Source organism: Garra rufa, chromosome 21 (assembly GCF_049309525.1).
Source record: "Garra rufa chromosome 21, GarRuf1.0, whole genome shotgun sequence".
NCBI lineage: Eukaryota > Metazoa > Chordata > Actinopteri > Cypriniformes > Cyprinidae > Garra > Garra rufa.
This window is the reverse complement of record NC_133381.1, coordinates 3,637,060-3,657,612: the sequence shown is the minus strand read 5'-3', so window position 1 is coordinate 3,657,612 and position 20,553 is coordinate 3,637,060. Positions and strand designations below refer to the sequence as shown.

The following is a 20,553-nucleotide window of genomic DNA, read 5'->3' as shown; positions in this document are numbered from 1 at the left end:
AGTTGGTTTTTAAAGAACAGACTTTCCAGTAATGACTCTTCACCCGTTCCTCTTTGTGTGTCTATGAATAACAGCCTCCTAAATAGTGTTTTTCCAGCGATACCTCAATGGCCAGACATGTTTTTAGGAGGACTGTGGTCGCTAACACAGAGCGGTGGGACCGTCATGATTGCGGGTGGGTGGCTGTACTATAATCTGTCAGCATTCCCTCAAATGAAACATATTTTAGTGGTTTGAATTCATCACAGTCTGTAAAACTAAACCTCATGCTTTAAAAATAACATCTCTTGGCTGCATCGCCAGCGCTTCAATACTCGCCCCACAGATCATATTTGACAAAAATCTAAACGCATAAACCAAATCAAATGCCACAACTGAATGGATTAATACAAATACATTGTCAGTCTGAATCACTACAACACCCTCATCTCAAATAAGCAAATAAGCAACAGAAGCGAAGCCAATCTAAGGTCAGAGAGAGCATCTGGGTAAGGCCTGAGTGAACTACCAGTTCACTTTTAGAAATGAGTTGTACAGAAATGTACAGTTCTACTTTTAGAAAGGAGTAAAACTTTTCATAAATGTGTAGTTCTACTTTTAGAAATGAGCCATGAAGTTCAGTACACTTGAGCAATGTCACTTATATTCAGATTTAAGTTTTATATTAAAATCTTTCATCCACCATGACGTAATGGTGGATCTATTGGTTATTATTTACAATATGAATTCTTCAAATAATTGAAGAAACCCTAGTAAAAAGGTAATAGATTTAAAATGCATTTATTTTATACTAAGTATAGTTCAAGTCTAATAACAGATTTACTGATGGCAATTAAACCATATTTCCATATCTGTGCACAATGCACATTTTGTAATATTTGACGTAGAATGTGTCACTACTGATGAGGATTTAAATAATATCGGCCTTTAAATGCTAAATATTTGCATTTATTTATATTATTTTTATTAAATAAGATATTTACATAATATTTACAAAGTGTACCTAAAGTATACTTGCAATAGTTCCAATTTATCACAATCTTACATACTTAAGTATATCTTTTGGTTGGACTTCAGCACTACTTCCGCACAATTAAAGTGCATTAAGTACAAAATTAGTTGTTTCAATTTAGCAGACTTTAAATACACCAGTTTAGTATACTAGAAATACAATTGCATTTTATTAAGTGTATTTGTATTTATACTTATGCATGAAATTGGTGTATTTTAGTATATGGGTCAAGGTGTCCACATCATAAGTAATTTACAAAAGTGATTTTATGTCCATAGAAAACACGTTAAATGTAGGTAAAGTGTCTACTTTTAGTGTTCAAATGCATTTTTTGGAAAATAAAATGTCAATATTTAAATGCAATAATGTTACATTGTCATTCAGTGTAACAATATTTATGTAAAAATTCAAACAGCATGCTTATTCTGATTGGTACATATTAAAATATATAAAAGAATAAGGGAGAATATTAAATTGTATTGTGTTTTAAATGAATAAAAAGTTCTTACTGACAAATTGGCAAAACCTAGGATAGTGGCAATTTTTAAAAAATGTAGGTGAAAGTAATTTGTCTTTTAATACATCTTAAATAGATTTTTGTTGTAAAAATGCCTGACAAGATTGTTACACTGAATGCCATTTTAGTGGGTGTCTTCTGTAAATGAGGGATAAATGTATATTTATTTTTTGCTCAGAAAAACAAAAACACATTACATTTCACATTTTATTTATGCTTAAATACTTTTTCGTCTTTGGCCCATATTTATTCTTTCACTAGGGATAACCAGTAATCACCCCATTGGTAACCTCAAACAAAATGCAACATTTAAAACAGTTTTTGCTTAACAAAAACAAACAAAAAGTTGAAACCTTTTTTAGCTAGTTGCCAAGAAAACATTTCTCATTTAGTTCAACTTAATTAAAAATGAACACAAACTATACATTAAAAATGATTAAGAACTACAAGAACACAAAACGAAATGACTAAAATATTAACACTGAAATGAAAATATATTTTAAAAATAAAACCGAATATAACACTGGTTTAAAGTGCTTAACAATCCCAAATTCTCTGCTTCACAGAATCTGATCTCATGTTGTCAACAGAACTGCACATCTAACATCCAAGTTGAATATTAGTTGAATGTTATTTCATATGCATTCCATATTAAATCTATAAATATTACTCCTTAAAACATCAAGTGAAGACTAGATGTGATAACATTACTAGTATGATAAAGTTAGTCCGTCAGAGCATAACTTTTTGTGAATACAGAACTAATCAGGCTGTTATGGCATCTGCAGAAGCCAGGATTATCAGGAAGTCATTAGAGGTACATTTTTGACCATTACATTTGAAATATTTATACATATTTATACAGTCACACAGCAGAAGCATGTGAAGCTGTTGACTCACACTGACCTCTGCTGGTAGATATGCTGCATTACAAGTGTGCGTTATAGTGTGCCTGTCTATCTTGATCATTATATAATCCATTATCCAACTATCCAGAATATCCAGAATGTTTTTTTCGAAAGATTGTATGGCCTTTAAAACCTTCAATCTTCAAAATACAAATTGATTGAAATCTTGAAACATTACATTTCAAGCTTTTAAATCTACTACAAACTTTGTGACGTATATCATACTTTCTAATAGGGAACCAGCCAATTAATTCCAGCACCACATCAGAGTTTTGGTCCACAGACATTATGTTTGCATTACTCTGAGGTCTTCATCTGTCTCTCTTCAGTGTTTGTGTCTTCAACTGGGGAAGAGAAAGTCTGGAGAATAAACAGATTGGGCCTCAGCGGCCGCTCTATGGCTCTGGAGGAATGAGGCTGTAAAGACTGAGCTGTTTTCTGTCTCTCACTTAACACTCCTTCTGCACGAACAGGAAGATTGCGAGGTGAGGAGAAAGCGTGGAATATCAGTCGACCAGAAAAATACAGAAATTACAGGAAAACACAGAAAAAGTAAGGTAAGCAAAAGCAATATATTATATTTATGATACAGTATTATAGTATCCAAGTATTTGGACGCTTCAGTCACAATTCATCAGGTATAGACAATGCATTTTGTTTTCATTTTCAATGCTTTTGCTTTTTTTATTTTTTACAATAAATTTAAGTTAAAGTTTGTCAAACTGGCGCTCATGAGCTGATGAAATGCTAGTAAATGATTAAATCAGGAAAAAAAGTCCAATTTAAATATTTCAATCCTTTAAATAACAATCAAAATAAAACAGTAAATATAAAATATGACATTTTATTTTTTAATCTGTATGTCATGAGATGATTACCTAACATCAGGGATGAACATGGATATGTGTCGTTTAATAATTGCAATATAATTTTGTTTTAGAGGTTGTATGCGGAAAAATACCTGCTATAAATGCAATGTTTTTTTTGTTTGTTTTTTTTTTTTTTTTAGGTATTTTTTTTTATTAGACCCAAATTTTAAACTAATGTACATCAGCAGAAGTACATTTTCATGAAATATTTACATATTTGCATAGTTTTAAAACAGCAGTTCCCAACTTTTTCTTATATATTCATTATTATAATAATATTAATAGATTTCCATTTTTTATATTTTACATTTAATGCAAATCACATTAATACATTGTAAAGTTTAATTTAAGAGTACAAATTAGATGGATTAGACACCCATTTTCTTTAGTATTACTGATATACTATTATAACTTTTATTAAATATTTGAATAAAATTTTATTTTTATATTTTAAAACATTTTTTTTATTTTTGTAATAAAACAAATAATAAAAGATTTAAAAACTTTCATTAAAATGAGAATTTATCTCAAATAAAATAAATTAAATATTTAACTATAACCCTGGTTCAGAACTGCACAAATGGCACCACTTAACTAATAATTAAACTAATAAAGTTGTAAGATGACAGCTGCCAAATATAAATAATTGTATCTAAAGTAAACCCAGTTGAAAAGATAATAAATTCATGCACTGCAATAAATGCTTGTCATTTAGTCTTGTTTCCAGCCAAAAAAATATCAAAATAAAATAAAGTTAAAAAAGCAAAATAATCTGCCAGTGGGGAGAGCAAAATAATCTTATTTCAAGCAGACAACTAGATTATTTTTCTTACCCCACTGGCAGATTATTTTGCTTGTTTTAAGCAAAAACTCACTTAATTTTTCTTTTTTCTAAAAGCAAGACAATCATTTTTACTTGTCTAGAAAATCTTTCTAGATTTAAGAATTTTTAGATATTTTGGCTTGAAACAAAACAAAAAAATCAAAGTAAGAAAAGCATTTTTTGCAGTGTGATGCTCCAGCTGCTTTTTTATCTTCTAGGATGCAGTCAGAAGAGCTTGTGTCACTGACGACGCTTCAGCCTCCAAATGGATCCGTCACTCCAGCATATCTGGATTTCTTCAACTCAACAGAATGGCAACTAGTCTACTCCATCATTCCACCGTACATCTTCATTGTGTGCTTGACAGGAATTCTGGGAAACTCTTTCGTATTGCTGGTGTTCCTGCTCCAGGGGAGCCGCTGGTCTGTGCCTGAGATCTATCTTGGTAATCTGGCGCTGGCTGACCTCATCCTACTAGTCTGCCTGCCGTTTTGGGCCATGAACATCCTCAACTATTTCATGTGGTCTTATGGAGAGTTCATGTGCAAGGTGGTCAACCTCTCCATCACCGTCAACATGTACACCAGCATCTACATGCTGGTGATGGTGAACGTGGACCGCTACCTCGCGCTCGTCTTGACCATGAAGGCCAGGTGGCTTCGGCGGAAACGCTACGCCAAAGTCATTTGCCTCGTTCTTTGGCTGTTCGGTTTGGGAATGGGAGCTCCGACGGCTGTCATGCGAAAACTGAAAGATATTCCAGCTCACCAAGCCTTCGAATGCTACCTGAATTATCCCAGCATGAGTTGGAAAGTGGCTCATCTTCTGCAGTTGAACCTGGTGGGCTTTGCTCTGCCGTTCCTGGTCATCACGTTCTGCTGCGTCAATATCGTCCTGGCTTTGAAGCGACATAGAGACAACGGTTATTGGGAGGATAGAAACGACAGGAAGGCTACGGTCCTGGTGTGCGCCGTCACCCTGCTCTTCCTCTTCTGCTGGGGTCCGTTTCACTTCGTAACTTTCCTCGACTTACTCTGCGACCTAAAGGTTTTAGATGAGAATGGGTGGTTTCACGTTCTGAACATTGGAAACCAGTTTTCTGTGTACTTGGCGTTCTCAAACAGCTGCCTCAATCCGGCGCTGTATGTTTGCTCAGGGAACTATTTCAAGAGGAAAGTCAGCAGCATCTATAAAAGAAGAAAACGCTCCTCGGACGTGACTGCTCTACAGCGGACCTTCTTAACTTCTACGACAACCGCCAATCAAATCAAGCCTGTTGTGATAAATGAGAAAGACTAGTGCGGGATGCATTTTGAAAACAGCTATGATCTTCAACAATGCAAACTGCATTTCCAATATTTGACCCTGGACCAGAAAAATAGTAATACGATTAATAGATTAGCTTTCCATTGATGTATGGTTAGGGTAGGACAATATTTGGCCAAGATAAAACCATTTAAAAATCTGGAATCTGAGGGTGCAAAAAAATCTAAATACTGAGAAAAACGCCTTTAAATGGAGTCCAAATGAAGTTCTTAGCAATGCATATTACAGGTAAAAAGTTAAGTTTTGATATATTTACGATAGGAAATTTACAAAATGTTTTCATGGAACACTTAATATCTTATTATATAATAATCATTTGACCTATACAATGTATTTTTGGCTATTGCTACAAATAAAACCATGCTACTTAAGATAACATTTAATTTTCAATTATTTATCTTATTACTTAATATAATACATGAATGAATAAATAAATCAATTAATTAAATTATTAATTATAAAATATATTACAGAACAATAACATTAATTACTTTTCTAAAAGAAATCCCTGATATTTCAAGGTTGGATATTTCTCTCTTAAAACTTTATCTTTTTTTATCTCTCTAGCTAACATGTGTAAGAAAAATCAATTGATCAATAAATAAATTTATAGGTTTTACAAAGTTGCTTGACCTGACTATTCTAGACATAAAAAAAAATCAATCATAAAAACAATAATTATCAAAATAATCACCATGCTTTTAAAAATCACAGATTTTCCAATTAGATTTTAGTTATGTCCCCCCCGCCCCCAAAAACATTTTAAATAATATAAAATTATTAGACCTGATGTATGTAGAAAAATAAATAGATAATTTTTTGATTTATTGATTTTATACTTTTCCATGACTTTTCTAAACCTGAAAAAATAATAACAACATGATAGAATCTGTGATCTCTGACCCAGTTTGTTTTCTGGCTCCCATGACTGTGATATACTGTTTTTTCACTATCTGGCAACCCAGGGTGTTGAAATATTATTAGTTACATTGGCAGTGGGTGGAGTCACATAGACTAAAACAACAACAGGCATTCTGACGTGGAATACACATTTCCAAAGCAGACTAACTAAGGCTGTTTACACTAGTACATTTTCTTTTTAAAACTCGACCCTCAAAAAGAGAGACTTTCAGCAATGCTGCAGACCCTGTTTTAGTTTGAAAATTCTGGAGTTGCGTTTCAGTAAAATTGGATCAAAACAGAGACGTCTGTTGCGTCTCATTTTGGAGGCTCATTTAAGAAAACTAACCATTAAAATGCAAGTAAATAAAGAAATGACAGTATTTTTACACCTCAAGGAATAAAAGTCAAGTTTACTGCTGTTACTTCTCTTACATTGACTTCAGCGTTGTTTTGAAGAAATAATTATATAAACCTAGCATGTCTCCTAAATACCTGCAAATGTATTATGTTGTTCTAATGCTTTGGTGCAGGCAAAAAGATTACATACAGCACCTTTAAAAGCATTTACTGCAGCAGTTCTGAAAATTATAGCTCCTTTCCAAAACCTGTGTACCACCTACATAGACACCTTAAGTGTTGCACAGCATGCACCTCTTTGAACTTGACAAAACCACAGCACTTCTGGTAAAAGATGGTAAAAAAAAAAAAAAAAAAAGTAAGACAACAATCAAAGATGTCCATCTAACATGATGCTTTGCTGCAGTTTACTAGGTTTTGGAACATAGTCAGATGTTTGTTTTGCTGTTAAATGTATCAAAATGTTTACCATGGTTACGCTTAAAAGTATTTACAGCAATCATACACTGTTTTTTTTTTCCAATAAACTCTTTGCTTTTTCCCCTTGAGGTTTATGGATAGAGCTTCAATATAAACAGGAAGCTGATTCAGATAACGAATGCTAAGCTCAGACACACTTCTTCAAATCAAATCTTGTCTTTAGCTTTGATGCAACTTTGAACAAAGAGGACTCAGAGGTGAGCTTATCTTTTTACACACAGTAATCTCACCACAACATTCACAGAAACAGCTGAGCAGGATGTTTACCATCATTACAAGAGCATTAAACTAGCAGGCGTTTCTGTTTGTGTTAGTAAACTTTGCTTAAACTACCACAAGGCTGTTGCTGTGGTCATTTGATTAAACCAAATATGGGGAAGAAACACTTTCAACATAATATTTACACTAAACGGCCGTGCTGGCAAATGGATGTCATCAATTTATCATTACAAAAAAGCTAGAGCAGTCTCATTCCTTCACATTACTAGAAAATCACAAAGCTGCAAATCTGTACAAAATGAAAAGTTATCAAACTTAGCAAGTCAGTTTTAATTAGATCACTTTATTGGTCATTAGAATGAAACTTTGGGGGGGGGGGATTATTTAGTCCAATTTCAATTATTTTTGCAAATCATAATGTTGTGTTTCTATGTCTTTCGTTTATATTTACCTTGCTGCCATGCATACATAAACTCAAATATTCAAATACCAACTACTGATAAGCAAATTTTCTTCTACTAAGCCACACGTTTATCATCGGTACCAAGAAGTCACCAGGACATTTTTTAGGAATTATATATATTCATTTGCATTAGTCTGATCCTCATCACTGATCAAAAGTGATATCAGCCATTCAAATGAAAGACTACTACAGAAAGCATGTCACACCTCACATGACCCAACTTTGACCCTAGTATATATTTACCAGCAAAAGTTCATCTAGATTGCCAGGATGTTTTCTTGTGGAATATTTCTTAAATTAAAATGCAAAAACAATGCAGACAATAAGCAAAATTCTCATGTATCACGTTGCTGTAACGTGACTTCAACAGCATTACAGTGGAAAATATGCAAATTTAAATATATATATATATATATATATATATATATTTATTTATTTTTTGGCCTAGTAAAACAAAAATAAAAATGCAATTAAACTAAACAGAAAACTTTACTTTTTTTTTTCTTTTTTTTTTTAAAAGAACAATTTAAAGTTTTACAGTATAACACTTACTGTTTTTATCCTGAAACCCTTTTTCGTCTTTGACCCATGTATATATATGCGTTCACGTGTTATATATATATAATATATATATATATACATATATATTATATTATATATATATATATATATATAAAATATTATTATATTTTGGGGAATAAAATGTAAAAAATTTTAAATAATGTTACATTGTCATTCAGTGTAACACAATATTTATGTCAAAATTCAAACAAATTGCTCATTCTGACATATTAAATATATAAAAGAATAGGGGAGAATATATAATTTTATTGTTTTTAAATGAGTAAACAATTACTCATTTACATTTTAGTGGACGTCTTCTGTAAATTAGGGAAAAATGCATGATATTTATTATTTGCTCAGTAAAACAAAAAACAAAGATGCAATTAAATTAAAAAGAAAACTTTTTACTTTTTTTTGAAAAACAACAATTTAAAGTTTTGAAGTATTATAATGAAACAATTTACTCACTAAAATAATACTACATATTACTTAGGTATATTATTTTAGGTAATTTTGTACTTTCAGCTGTAGAAAAAACAGCTAAGAAAAGCTGAAACCACATACGTGAAGTAATATGAAATTATGCAACATAAGTATCAAGTATCCAGACAAATTTTGCTGCATACTCAGAGGTACAGTATACTTCCTTGTCACCAGAACACAATTCTAGTGTGTACTACAATGTATATAAATCGGGAGACAGCAAGATCTAATACTTCACTTCAGAAATGACATATATACAGTCAGAAGATAAACATCTAACTTTCCATGCAACTCCTCACATAAACCATTCTCAATTCACATAATACATCACATGGAAGATGCTTCAGTTATCTGCTGTTAATCCAGATGTGTAAACCATCCGTACAAACGGTATGATAACACTTCTGCATCTGCAGTTCATCAATCCTAAAGGAATTTGTACTGAAAGGTTTTATGTCATGAGCTGGAGAAACAGAAGAACAGGTTAAAGAGACGGTTAAACAGATAAAATACTGCTGAAAATGTCTAATACTAAAACTGTAATCCAAATTGATCAACAGTTCTTTAATTACTTTGATTAATCAAAAATGAATCATGTTTGAAGGTCTTATTTTATCCAATATAAACATGTAGCGTACATGCAGTATATGGAACGCAGATTGGTTTAAATGGTAATACAACTTAGGACTGTTTACGTTTTGCAGTTAAAATAAGCAAATTAATATTTTCTGTTTATGAAAAAACATAAGATTATAGATTCAAGATTAACATTTATTAAATATTTACTTTAATACACACTATCGTGTAATACTGTTACAAATATGAAGTGATCACAAATATAGTATAAGTAATCCTAACAGAAAAACAGATACATAAATAGGAAGTGATTGCAAATGTACAAATAATCCTAATAAATAAATTAAGAAATAAATAGGAAGTAATCCCATATGGATGTGGGAAAAGGGAAGTGGTCCTATAAAATAAATTCCAAGTGATCCTATTATTCAAATAAAATAGATCAATAAATCAATAAATATTGGCTGCAAAAGGCTGCATTTACTTATACTACTCATTTACTTGATCATAAATACAGGAAAAAAGTAATGTGAAATATTATTACAGTTTAAAATATTGTTTTTCTCTTTTAATGTATTTAAAAATATAATTTATTTCTGTGATGCAAAGCAAAATATTAAGCAGCACAATTATTTTCAACATTGATAATAAATGGCTGATGGCTGATGAAAATTCAGCTTTGCATCACAGAAATAAATTACATTTTAAAATATACTCACATAGAAAACACTGAAATAATATTTCACAATATTACTGTTTTCTCTAGATTTTATCAAATAAATGCAGCCTTGATGAGCTTAAAAAACTTCTATAAAAAAAAAGTACTTAAATGGTCACTAATCCCAAATGTTTGTAATAAATAAATACATTTTATCCTGGAAATCAACAGTCATGCTGTCCTAGTTCTTCCTAAAACATGATTTGCATGGCTTTTTTCCCCGTGAAGGCAACACCTACTCACAGTATACAATCCTAATACACTGGAAGCATCTGAGAGAACCATTCATTCTTCTTTAGGAGAATGATATCGTAGCATCTCCCATGGACCTGAACGCTTCTCAAAACTCGACCTGTGCACATGGAAACTCAGTGGAGCGGTACATGTATCCAACAGCTTACTCAGTGTTCTTCATCATTGGATTTCCAGCAAACTGTCTGTCCCTGTATGTGGCTTGGGTTCTGATGAAGAAGGGCAATAATTTAGCGGTTTATCTGATTAATTTGTCCGTCGGAGATCTGCTGTATATCCTGACTCTACCTGTTTGGATCATGATGGCACTCGGGTATGCTGTGGATGACAGTCTGTGCAGCATTATAGCGGTGGTCATGTTCAACAGCTTCTATGTGGGTTCAGGGTTTCTGTGCTGGATCTCAGTGGACCGATATTTAGCCATCGTGTTTCCGCTGCACTTCGCACGCGTGCGAGAGGTCAGAACCGCCGTATTGGTGAGCGCAATCGTATGGCTGGTGGAGATTGTGCTTCATCTGGGTTTTCTAACCTACACAAAGGATATCTTGAACTTTTCAGCCAGACGTATGTGCGAGGAGCCGATGGTAATGAGCGCCGCCGCCGCCGACGTGGCCATCACACGCACGGTCCTGGGATTTTTCATTCCTGTGTTCATTATGAGCTTCTGCTTTGAAGAGATCAACAGGGCGCTGAAGAAAAGCACATCCACTGTGGTCAGCGAACGGAGAAAAGTCTGCCGCCTTCTCTTCTCTCTACTTTTCACCTACTTGTTGGCTTTTACGCCCTTCCAGGTGGTGATGTTCATTAGGGGACTGACGGAGCCTGGAAACTGCAGCGTCGCGCAGAATCTCAGAGACGTTTACATGGTGTTCGTGGCCACGACGACAATAAACAGCGTTTTAGACCCCATCCTTTATTGTCTCATAAGTGACAGTGCCAAAACTGAAATGAAAAAACTTTTTAAGATCTGTGGAGTAAATGTCGTTAAGATTTATTCATCTATGGTGAAAGCCTGATGCTTCGAATACGCTGTATGTTAACGTTTTGACAAACTCATTTGCAGTTGCAGTCAAAAGTTTGGACACATTTGACTGAATTTGATTCTCATGATCATGAATTCGGACCTGGACCACAAAACCAGTCATAAGGGTACATTTTTGGAAATTTAGATTTTTTTTGCATTAATGTATGGTTTGTGAGGATAGGACAATATCTGGCTGAGATACAACTATTTGAGAATTTGGAATCTGAAGGTGCAAAAAAAAAAAATCTAAATATTGAGAAAATCACCTTTAAAGTTGTCCAAAATTCATTAATTAGATTTTGATATATTTACAGTAGGAAATGTACAAAATATCTTCATGGAACATGATTTTTCCTTACTACCCTAATGATTTTTGGCATACAAAAAAAAAAATCTATAATTTTGACCCATACAATGTATTTTTGGCTATTGCTACAAATACACCCGTTCTACTTAAGACTGGTTTTGTGGTCCAAGGTCACATATAGCAATGCAATTGTTTGAAATGGAACAATTTATTGAACTTTAGACAAGAAAAAAAAATGTTTTTTTTTTTTGTTTTTGTTTTTTGTTGAGTATCTAATTTGATATATCAGGCTTTTATGACTCAAATAGAGTGATACAGTGAGGATATGCCCAATTTTATTTATTTTTTTTAATTCTGCAGCTTATGTAAATCAATGAGATCTTTATTACAGTATAGCAGATGCTTACATTAAATTATTTAAATATCAGTGGTCACTCTATATCTACAATAATATGTCTTAATAATAATATGAGATTGAAATGATCCAAACAAATAATTCAATGTAATCGAAAGATGATTGAGAGATGAACAACTAAATGTTCCTCATAAGATGGGTAGATCATTCCTCCACTGAGGAAAAGTGAAAGTAAAGCTTCTGGAAATGAAGATTCAAAAAAAGATCCACATGATCAGATTTGAGACTCAAATCTAATGGAGAATCAAGTAAAGCTGAGCTGCTTTAGTCCAGTAAGTGTCAATCTGGAAATATAACTCAGGTCATTCTGAAGTTTACTTGATAAAAACCAGTGCAGATTTGACACTAAAAAACACAAAGTACGAGCTAAAGGTGCATGTTTCTACAGTTACACTAAAAGGCTTTACAACTGAGAGCATGGAATAAATGATATGCAACAGGTTTTTCAGCAAAGTTTTGATCATGTTGATCATTTTGAGGCAAATTTCTGTATCAAATACAGTAGATTTTATAGGGCTAAAAACATAAAGGCTTCTGTTTAAATAATCTGCAGATATATATAGACTGTGAATACGCGTGAAATCTTTGTTTAGATGACTTCATTGTTACTTTGAGATATGAAAAGAGTCATATACAAATGAGCAGGTGAGTCCAAGCCTGTGCATTTGTTTGGTGTGTGTATTTGTTTCTGGAAAACTATTTCTTATCTGCTGCAACTTAGATGCAAACCATTTATGAAAACATCGTCTGTGGTTTAACTTCACTTGTTCATCAGGAAGAAATGCAAAACAAACCACTGCTATAAAAACTCCTGATCTAGAGAGGAAATTAACAAAATGGCTCTTCTAAAATGCAAGATCTGCCATTATTTACTCATTCACTCATACACACAGGAATTTCCTTCTTTCTACTTAAACAAAGAACACAAACAATGGGAAATTTAGTGGGATGATCATCCAGCTCTTTTGACAATACCTTGACTTTGCTCTACTGAAACCGATTTCATCTGACAGACTGATGACAACTCAACCGCATCCTTATTATGTGAAGACTGTAATCGAAGAAAAAAAAAAGCTTATATAATAAGCATGCAAAAAAAAGCATAAATGGAAGAATGAGTAATCATATTTCAGGAAGGCAGAACACTGTCACTGCAGTGTCACTTCTTCAATTTTTTGTGGTTTCTGCACACTGTGGTTAAATGGAAGCAAACAAGGAAGTGATGTTTGTTCTTACTTCCTCCCATGTGGAGGAGATCGTTGTAGTGTGCAGTTCTTTCATGTATATCTTTGTAAATCTTATCATATTTCAATATTTTGTCCAAAAAACTGATTCCTCCAATGGCGTACTTATGGTGAGTTTAGATTTGATTAGATTTGATTCTCTTCAGGTACAGCACTTTGGCTTTTCATGCCGTTATATGTACAAAAGTTTATTTCAACATTTTAGTGAAGCTACAATGTTATTCTAGTAATGTTAGAGCTGTTTTGTGATATTGTGGGTCAGTAAAGTAATCGGTTTAAATGTAAAGGTCAGTCATTCTGTCATCATTTGCCTGCCCTCATGTCACTCAATTCGCGTGGCTTTATTTCTTTTGTATAAGCAGATCTTAGGCAGAGTGTTGATGCTGCTCTTCCGGACAAGCAACCACTAACCTTTAAGCATTGTAAAAGAGCTTAAGCATTGTAAAAGACAAAATTACTCCATATATTACAATATTACAAGTATATTTTACAAGGAGAGTACATTACAAGACTAAGTATGTATGATAGTTCTATGTGAGGAAGAGATGAAACTATAGCTCTCAAATGGCTTAAAAAGCAACTTACATTGAATTATTTTAGTTCATGTATTCCCTATGATTTTTTTTTCAGATGCTTTTTCTCAGCAAAAACGCATTAAATTGATCATAATGACATTTGTAAAGATTTCTATTTTTAAAAAATTTCTTTTGAACTTTTTATTTGTCAAGCATCAGTGAGTTTCCGCTGTTTTCAACACTGATAATATTTAGAAATGTTTCTTAAGCAGCAAATCAACATATTGAATGATTTATCAATAATCACATTTTGCGTTACAGAAATAAATTACTTTTTGCAACATGTGACCCTGTACCACAAAAGTCGCACATATTTGTAGCAATAGCCACAAATACAATGTGTGAGTCAAAATTATTGCTTTTTCTTTTATGCCAAAAATCAAGTAAGGATCATGTCCCATGAAGATATTTTGTAAACTTCCTACCGTAAATATATCAAAATGTAATTTCCTCAATATTTAGATTTTTTGCACCCTAAGATTCCAGATTTTTTAATAGTTGTATATCAGCCAAATATTGTCCTTTCGAAAAATTGACACTTATGACTGGTTTTGTAGACCAGGGTCACATATAAATCAGCTATTACAGCACAATAGATAACACTATTGTAATAATGTTAATAATGTTACTCTTTTACTCTATTTTTAATCAAACAAGTGCTGCCTTGGAGAGCAAAAGAATCTTGTTTAAAAATCTCAATTAAAAAAAAGTCTGACCTTAAACTTCTAAATGTGCAAAATGTGCAGTCTTTTGACCATTTTTGAGCTCAACAGCATTCATCCACATTCAATTCCAGTTTTGCATGAATCGTTTGGTTTATAATTGCTATTCTACTGTCAAGAAAAACTATCACTAAATAATGTTTATCTCTGAACTAGCTGCCTTGAGATGAACACAACAGACGAACTGACGAACGCCTCCAGCCTGAACGAATCAGACTGCTACCCATCTGAAAATTCTGAGAATATGGTATTCGTAGCCCTGCATCTGACTGTAATCCTGATCGGTATCCCATCCAACAGCTTCTTCCTGTTTGTGTCGTATCGGCTCATCCGTCAGAAGAACGAGCTGGGCGTCTATCTGTTTAACCTGGCTCTCTCGGATCTCTTGTTTATCATGTGTTTACCAGTGTGGGTTCAATTCACAATTCACGACAACTGGCTTTATGGCAAGATGACATGTGTCGTTTGTGTTTTCCTGCTCTTCACAAACTTCTACACCAGCACCGTACTTCTGAGCTGCATCGCGGTGGATCGCTACATAGCCATCGTTCACCCGCTCAAATTCTGCACTTTTAGAAAACGCAAGACTGCACTCAGAGTGAGTATTGCAGCTTGGACTTTTACTGTCCTATTCAATGCAATGACCGTGCATCCAGACAGTGTCTACTATGAGGATACGTACTATAACTACTCAATCTGCTTGGATTTATTTCCTATGCCCCAAGCACAAAAATTGGTCAACATTGCTCGTTTTGTAGTAGGCTTCCTCATTCCAGCATTGGTGGTGGGTTTCTGTTATTGGCGGATATGTTTGGATGTGAAGAGAAACCAAACTCTTGGGTCAATGGAACGCCGGCACGTCTTCAGGCTTCTTGGAAGCATTTTGTTGACTCTTTATTTGTGTTTTGGGCCTGTGCACGTCATGATGGTTTTGAGGGTTTTGCTGGAGTATTGTCCGTATCCCAGTTGGCTCTTCTTCGGACATAAGGTCAGCGTCTTCCTCGCGACGCTCAACTGTTTGGCCGATCCGCTCCTGTACGGCTTCACAAGCAAAACGGGTCAAGCCAGTGCTTCAAACATGTTACTCATTCTCAGAAGAAACTGGAAGAAAGAGCATCAAAAAGAGATGGAACAACAAAACAACCAAATCCTTAAAAATGGTACTGGTACTGTTCAGATCACAGAAGCACCCTTTAGGTCTGAATTCAGCACTGGCCGCTAGTGATTGGATCATGTTGATGTTTATATATGCTATACTGCATTACAAAAAGACTGGACTGAATGTAAGGAGTGGCTTACAACTTTACAAGCTGGATGTTCAAAAACAAGCTGGCTGCGTAAGCTCATTTATCTATTCCAAATCATCCAGGTTGTACAATGCGCAAACAAACTCTTCCTTTTTAACAAAAGAAAAGTTGATGTTTTAACACAAAGACTGATCCATGAACTGTCTGCCAGCATTAAAACAACATACACTTACAAAAAGCCTGGCTTTTTTGAGAAATGAGAACAACGTTTCATCAGCATTTCCTGTTAAATAGTCCGGTGCAGGCATCAGATCACATTTACCAGTTTCATTTTCACACCCCCTTCTTCCCCTAATATTTTGCGCGAAACGTTATAAACATCTGAGGTGTAACATTAAATATATTTTGATTGTGATATAATATACAAGGCTGTGTCCAACTTTGACCGCAACTAATAATGCAATTTACTACATCTGACAAAAACTACATGACTGTTCAACAGTTTGGGGTCAGAAATAGGCTATTTTTTATGTTTTAAGTCTCTTCTGCTCAGCAAAGATGGATTTTTTCCAAAAATACAGCAAAAACAGTAATATTGTGAAATATTACAATTAAAAATTGCCTAAGATGAAAAAGGGTGTAAGCATAAAAATAATAAGTGTAATCAGGGCTCTAAACCGGTTTAAGGAACGAAAACGAAAAACGAAAACAAATGACATTAAACAGGAACAGGAACAAAAACGAAAACAAAATCAATTTTAATCGTTCTGAACAGAAACAGAAATTCCAAATTAACCGGTTAATAACGGTATTTTTAGCGTTCTCTTTATTATATCAATTTGGCAGACCAAAAACATGAATTCAAAGTGTGTGCGCAAATGCGACGGTGACGCATACACCGTGAAATGTCCGCGAAGCAGACGTCATAAGCAGAGCCCTTTCTGATGCGACGAGCTTAAGGTTACCAAGCACCTGGCTGTTTCATGTGCAAAGGTATGTTTAGGTTTAAGTTATTGTAGCCTAATTAAAACTTGTAGTTAAAACTGTCTATTGTTTTTAGATGGGTCGCCATAAAGAAAATCCCTTTCCAGTAGCCAGTATATTAGGTAAGGAATAATTAAGTCAACAGGTTTTTATCGCAGATTAAGCCGTGTGGTCAGAATGTGAAGTGGATGGTCTTGAAGGGGCTTATTTCGCTATAGTATTATCAAACAAAAAAAATTAAAAAATTATTTGCTCATTTGTAACGCGTTTCCAGGCATGGCCGTAGCCAGCTGAGGTCACATTTTTGTATATTCAAAAATAAAATGCCAAGCTCTCTGAATGATTATTTAGCCGTTTAAAGTAAACCACCTCATATCACATGAGTGTTTGCAATTCATGTTGATGCGACGCGAGAAGCTAGCGCAGTGAACGGGGAGAGCGTGTGTGCAGCCTCCGTTTGTTGCCAGATCCACCTATTATACGTGTATTTTTCCAATTTAGTGTGACACTTTGGGACGTTTATAAAGTGGAAAGTTGAACGTTAGTGTTACTGATATATTAATCTTGTTTAAAAAACACAAGCTTTGAACTTATTTCGGATATCTTTTTCTCTCTTTTTGTAATTGCTTGTTTTTCGTAGCAATATCTGGCAACATTGTACTTTCATAAAAAAAAATCTTCTAACGCTAGGCTATATCAGAGCCATATAGAAATCTATATGGCTCTGGGCTATATGTAGTGCATTTGAGGGTGTTAATATAGCAAAAAAAAAAATTTAACACCTTACTTCGGACCGCGCTAATTTTCAAACCCTGGTTGTGAACTCGTTTACTTTCGGTTTTAAAGACAAGAAGTTCAAATGACACGAACACGGAATTTGGTTTAATCATTTGTAAACATAATGCCGAACATGTTATTAAAAGGCACACACTATCTATCTATCTGTCTATCTATCGTGCTGTGCAATAAAATAACGTTATTAACCGGTATTTTTTCTAGAAAACCGTTCTCGGAACGTATTGTTTAATGAGGAACGCAAGAACAGAAACGTTATAATATCGATTCTGCTCGGAGTGAACCGAATGGATTTTTTTTCCGTTTTTAAGCCCTGAGTGTAATACTGCTTTAAATTGTTGGATTTTTTTTTTTTTTTTAATATTACACAGTTTTCTGCTTAATTTAATTGCAATTTGTTTTTCTGAGCAAAAAATATATATGATACATTTTTCCCTAATTTACAGAAGGCACCCACTAAAATGTCACTCGGTGTAATAATCCTGTCAGGCATACTTGCAACAAAAAACAATTTATGACATGTTAAAAGACAAATTACTTTCACCCAAAATACTAATTAGTTGTAATTCTACATTTTTTTCATTTGCCACTATCCTAGGTTTTGCCCGTTTGTCAATAAGAACGTTTTACTCATTTAAAACACAATAAAATGTTATATGCTCCCTTATTCTTTTATAAATTTTAATATGTACAAGTCAGAATAAGCATGTTGTTTGAATTTTTACATAAATATTGTTACACTGATTGACAATGTAACATTATTTCAACCTAATTTTGACATTTTATACTTCAAAAACTTATTTGACACCTTAAAAGCAGACATTTTACTTATATTTTTTGTGCTTCTATGTATCACCCATATAAGCATTTTAGTAATAAATATATTCACCTTACTGACCCCTAACTTGTGAACAGAAAGTGTGTGTGTGTGTGTGTGTGTGTGTGTGTGTGTGTGTGTGTCTTCATATTTCATGCATCTTTTCTATTTAACAAGCATTTGTATTACATTATCACCATGTTGACCACTTCATGTGTGATGCACATAAAATAAAACTTCTTTAACCAGATGGTTAATAAGGAGAATGTTACTTGAGTCATGTTGTAGTTACATTGTAAAGTTGACTTGCTAATTGTTAAACATTCTGACATTGCCATATGGCCCACTCAAAACCTTTGCAATCTCATCTTCCGCCTTAACGCTAGTGTTGTGAGGTCAGAACATCTCAATCAACTTGTAAACCAAAGCTTTCGTCATCAGTGTCTACTGGCATTGAAACCCATCTCCACCTCATTCCCGACAGCATCATCAATCAGACCCGTGATGGGAAACATGATCTAGCTGGATGGACGTTGTACGCTAAACCTAAACGTGTCCCTGAGTTCACTAGCGGTGCTTTTATTGATGGGTGTAAATCAAATTCCTAGTTCGTCTCGGTTCATCTACAGGATCAGATGCTCAACTTGCTGCGTCAGCAGACATCTGGGGCTTTGAGAACATTTCGATAGCTTCATACCCTTGATCTGTCCTTAATGAGACGTAACTTGGTTACAAACGGTTCAGTGCATTAATATCATCCATCAGACAACCCCTAAACCACTGTCAGGTTGCTACACACGCCTTAAGATCCTACTATTTCTACTACACTGAAAAAATCATGTAGGATTTACTGCTAAATTTCACTGAAAAAATTGCTAGGAAATTTCACTTATAATTGAAGTGACAAGTAACACTACATTTTACCTTGTAGAAAGGCTAAAATTATATTCCTATATTTTCTTCAATTTCTCAAGTAAAACAATCTCAGTAATTATTGTTTTCTCCTAAAATGTACTACAATTGTCTTTTGTTTGCAAAGTACAAATGATATTGTCAAATTTGATCTGGCCTATATATCTCAGACGCAAAGCTACAGACGTCCACAAACCAACTCACTGATGCAAACCGACAAGTACCATCAGATAAACACACCTGCAATTGGTAGAAAAAAATTGGTAAAAGCAAGTGAAGCTTTTCCTGTTAGCTTTTTATGGCCAGAATAAGCGTGCATAAAAATCTAAATATAATGTATGTATGATGATCACACACAAACTGCCCACTGATCTCAGTTTAACAGGAAATTTAAAGTCTAATAAAATAATAAATACTATACTTGGACCTATACTTACTATAGGTCTGGATGAGGAGACTAAATGTTAAAATTACGTGTAATTATATGTATGCAAGTAACTTTTTTTAGTGTTAGACATTAATGCAGTTGTTTAACATTACAATTAGTTTCAGTTTTGTTGATGTTTTTTGTGGTTATCTATCATTGTGCTAAAGAGTAGCTTGTGGTTTGGTTGTGTTTGGTCACATTGGACTGTTTTCGTTCTCTTTGACCAACGAATGCACTATTGCCGGGTGTAACATTTAACATCATTAGACATACTAAATAAGTTAGAATTAGCATGTGCTACAGTACATTAGCTTTGCTTTCAGAGTTTTTATAGTTAACTAAAACTTAAACTAAAATTGAAACCAGAAAAATATGTTTCTTAACCAAAATATAAAAACGTAAAGTTTTAACATTGTATGTGTAGTTTTTACTTCATTTCAGTTTTAGTTTTAGTTACCTTATGAAACAAAAACTCACATTTTAATTTTAAATAGAAAATACATAACAAAAAACTTTTTAGCTGAAATAAATAGTATTAATTGGTTCCAGGGCCACACTTCCTTTAATAACTTAATGTAGTTTCATTCAAGGCTGTGTTACATCGAAAAAGATTG

The 20,553-nt window shown here is 33.7% G+C and overlaps 3 protein-coding genes across 3 annotated transcripts; all 3 read left to right on the top strand.

Moving 5' to 3' along the window:
• Positions 1-2,907: 2,907 nt before the first annotated feature.
• On the top strand, positions 2,908-7,489 carry bdkrb1 (bradykinin receptor B1). Its single transcript, XM_073827462.1, has 2 exons — positions 2,908-2,994; positions 4,348-7,489. Exon 2 carries the CDS (start codon positions 4,349-4,351, stop codon positions 5,426-5,428), a length of 1,080 nt encoding a protein of 359 aa, XP_073683563.1. The 5' UTR covers positions 2,908-2,994; position 4,348; the 3' UTR covers positions 5,429-7,489.
• A 3,052-nt stretch (positions 7,490-10,541) lies between these two features.
• Positions 10,542-11,486, top strand: LOC141296241 (ovarian cancer G-protein coupled receptor 1-like). Its single transcript, XM_073827511.1, has one exon. The coding sequence runs from the start codon at positions 10,542-10,544 to the stop codon at positions 11,484-11,486; it is 945 nt and encodes a 314-aa protein (XP_073683612.1).
• Positions 11,487-13,330: 1,844 nt separating this feature from the next.
• Positions 13,331-16,632, top strand: gpr65 (G protein-coupled receptor 65). Its single transcript, XM_073827634.1, has 2 exons — positions 13,331-13,570; positions 14,914-16,632. The coding sequence occupies exons 1-2, from the start codon at positions 13,557-13,559 to the stop codon at positions 15,977-15,979; spliced, it is 1,080 nt and encodes a 359-aa protein (XP_073683735.1). The 5' UTR covers positions 13,331-13,556; the 3' UTR covers positions 15,980-16,632.
• Positions 16,633-20,553: the final 3,921 nt, after the last annotated feature.